Genomic DNA, 2,836 nt, shown 5'->3' with positions numbered 1-2,836 from the left:
ATGTTTGACTGTGATAAATAACGCACCGGAAAACAACTCGATAACTCTAAAACTGAGAAACTAGTTGCCGTTGAAACAACAGAAGGACCTTATTATATGCATCCCAAGGTCTATGATGTCTCCACTGGGTTAAAAACATTTATTCAAAAGTAGAATACCCTCAGCAAGCCTACCCTATAATACCCTCAGCATCGAAATTTTAATAGCCTCACCAAACTTTAACTTACTTGAAACGTTTATATGTAGCTAAAAAAAATGATTTAAGCAACTTTTATTGCAATATTTAAATGATATTTACATATGAATACATATCGTATATTTATTTGTAATTGTTTTAATGAATAAATTCATTGGTAAGTCTAGACTTGTTCCGGAATATAATTATAAGTACACTCAAATAAAATAAATGGTATATTTTTAGTCAGATTGAGATAGATATGGATCTGGCTCATTTTCGTAAAGTATTTGCGAAAGAAGATCATAAAGAGGTTCTAGAATTTTGTTGGCGCCAGTATTTGTGAGATTTTTATAATCAAACATATCGTGATGACTAATAGAACCGTCACTTTGCACCAAGCCCTTGTCAATGGAGACAGTCTGGACGCGATGTAATCCTTTCGTCATCTCTATGACCAATTTGTTGATGCATACGTTTTTCTCGCGCAATTTGTTGGGCTGTTGTCCTCTGGGTAAAAGAGACTGCAAGCAAAAGCAAACAATCTATTTTTTAGTTGAACAAATTTTTTTTAGTACAAAACGCTTACCGGTAAAATTATGTAGGCAAGAGGAAGTTTTTCACGAATTTTTGAAACATTCTCCAAAACGCCTTCCGCTACTTCACGGGCACTGTTTTTAATATTATTGGTACCAACATGCAAGACAACAATTTTAGGGTTGACATTATCTAAAACGCCGTTTTCGATTCTCCAAAGAATATTTTCGGTGCAGTCGTCGCGAATGCTAAAGTTAAGGCAGTGCAGTGGTGCAAAATATTTATTCCATGTTTCACTATCCTGTAGCGCCTCGAAAATGCAGTCGCCAAGAAATATTACGTCTGGGTCCTTTTCGCGACAGTCGGATATAAACCTACGATGAATACTAAACCATCTTTGGTCTCCGTCTGCGTCGGGAACAGGAGTAGGCAAAGTGCAGGGATTCATTTTGATATGGAGAAGCATATAAACAAGAGAAGTAAACTAACTTCAAAGCACATTAGTTGGTTTTCGCTTGTTGTTTGGAAATATTTGTTTGCCTCTGCAATCTTAAACTAAATTACAAACTTTTTGTTTATTTGTTAAAAAATGGGGATAATTTGGAAAAAAAGGATATTTTTCACATACCAGTTTTTCCACTCAAGTTAAGGGTTGAACACAATGGTAGGCCATAGTTTTTTTTTTGAAAATAGATATATATTAATATATGTATGTATGAATACACTTCCAAAAGATTTATGGTCTTATAATGTATTCTTTGTTATTTCTTAAACAACTCCATACGAATTTATTTGTTTAATATAGTGATGTCCAAAAATTATTTTCTTTCCCTTTGCTCCTCTTACGAAAAAAATAACAGAAATCGTATATTTTTTAATCTATACACACTTTTTGCTTTTAACATCACATCTTTGTTAATTGCGCGTCTTTTAAACGCGAAGTCAATGCGTTAAACATTAAAAAAATATAGCTTATTGAATATGAATAGAATATTTACATTCTTATGGGAAATCTGCATTAATGCCAAAAATACTTCATTTGTATTAACTCTATACAACACGAATTGAATGCGTGAACGAACGACCTCCTCAGTCGCACAACATTGAAACGACTAAAGACGAAGAATGACTGTAGAACGCAAACGGATGAAGCCAGTTTTTTAAATGCGTGCGAATGCCAAGATATTTTTTTTTTCATAAAACAGATAATAAATGCAGAAAATGAAATTAATACTGAAAGGTAACATTAACTGAAGTTAATGTGAAAAATATATATATTTTTATGCTCTTATGTAAAGGTAGATTTCGCCCCTTAAAAAAAAAAAAAACTGAGTGATCGCCACTCAATACATTGTTATGATTTTAACACATTAGTTTTAGTAACGAAAAGCAGAAAGTAGGCTGTAAGCATGACGTTTACTGTGTGTGTGGCAGAGCTCGGGCAGAGAAATTTTCTATGCCCGCGGGATAGGGCTGTGCCGAATACTGCTTTAGACGAAGAGCTTCCAAATAACTGTTAACTGCTTTGCAATTATTTTTATATGACCGAATGCTTTCTCTCTCTCAGAGAGAAAACGCTTGATTTGAAATATGTAGGTTTTCGGTTGAGCATTATCAGATTTTTTTTTTTTTTTTTTGTAATAGCAGGGTAATGTTTATTTAAAACTGTCCATTAGGGACAACCATTAAATTTTATCACGTAAACTTCACGTATAGATATTTTTAAATATTAACATGGTAGAAAAAAAAAATTAGAGTAGTAAGGGGAGGTCCAGCGGGTGTGTCCTTTTAAGTCTTCTGGGTTGCTCGCTGCTGTCCAGCAGGGAGCTGGCCAACCGGTTCGGGTGATTATGAAGCCTCTGCATGTAACGTGCGCTGCTTCTTTGTATCTCGTCCTTGACCCAAGGGAAATTGAGAACCTCGTGGATGGTGCGATTGTCATGATAGACGTGGGCCCCAGTGGCGATTCGAAGGACTCTATTTTCGAAAGCTTGCATAGTTTGCTTGCATTATCAGATGATTTTTAATTTTGTGGGTCTGTCAAAAATAACTTACAGAGACCGAATTAATCGAGTGCTCAAACCATTGTTGAAATTTTTGTTTTTTTATTGCTAGGTCTAGCTC

The 2,836-nt window shown here is 34.7% G+C and overlaps 1 protein-coding gene across 2 annotated transcripts; it reads right to left on the bottom strand.

The window, feature by feature from the left end:
- Positions 1 to 243: 243 nt before the first annotated feature.
- Paf-AHalpha (Platelet-activating factor acetylhydrolase alpha) lies at positions 244 to 1,564 on the bottom strand. Of its 2 annotated transcripts, none has more exons than XM_017232717.3 (3): positions 1,341 to 1,564; positions 765 to 1,279; positions 244 to 699 (listed from the first exon to the last, which is right to left on the bottom strand). In XM_017232717.3, exons 2-3 carry the CDS (start codon positions 1,176 to 1,178, stop codon positions 418 to 420), a joined length of 696 nt encoding a protein of 231 aa, XP_017088206.1. In that variant the 5' UTR covers positions 1,179 to 1,279; positions 1,341 to 1,564; the 3' UTR covers positions 244 to 417. The 2 variants fall into 2 exon arrangements, with proteins under 2 accessions (XP_017088206.1, XP_017088207.1); XM_017232718.3 differs by having other exon boundaries at positions 765 to 1,267.
- Positions 1,565 to 2,836: the final 1,272 nt, after the last annotated feature.

Source organism: Drosophila bipectinata, chromosome XL (genome assembly GCF_030179905.1).
Source record: "Drosophila bipectinata strain 14024-0381.07 chromosome XL, DbipHiC1v2, whole genome shotgun sequence".
Taxonomy (NCBI): Eukaryota; Metazoa; Arthropoda; class Insecta; order Diptera; family Drosophilidae; genus Drosophila; species Drosophila bipectinata.
This window is presented reverse-complemented; position numbering and strand designations above follow the sequence as displayed.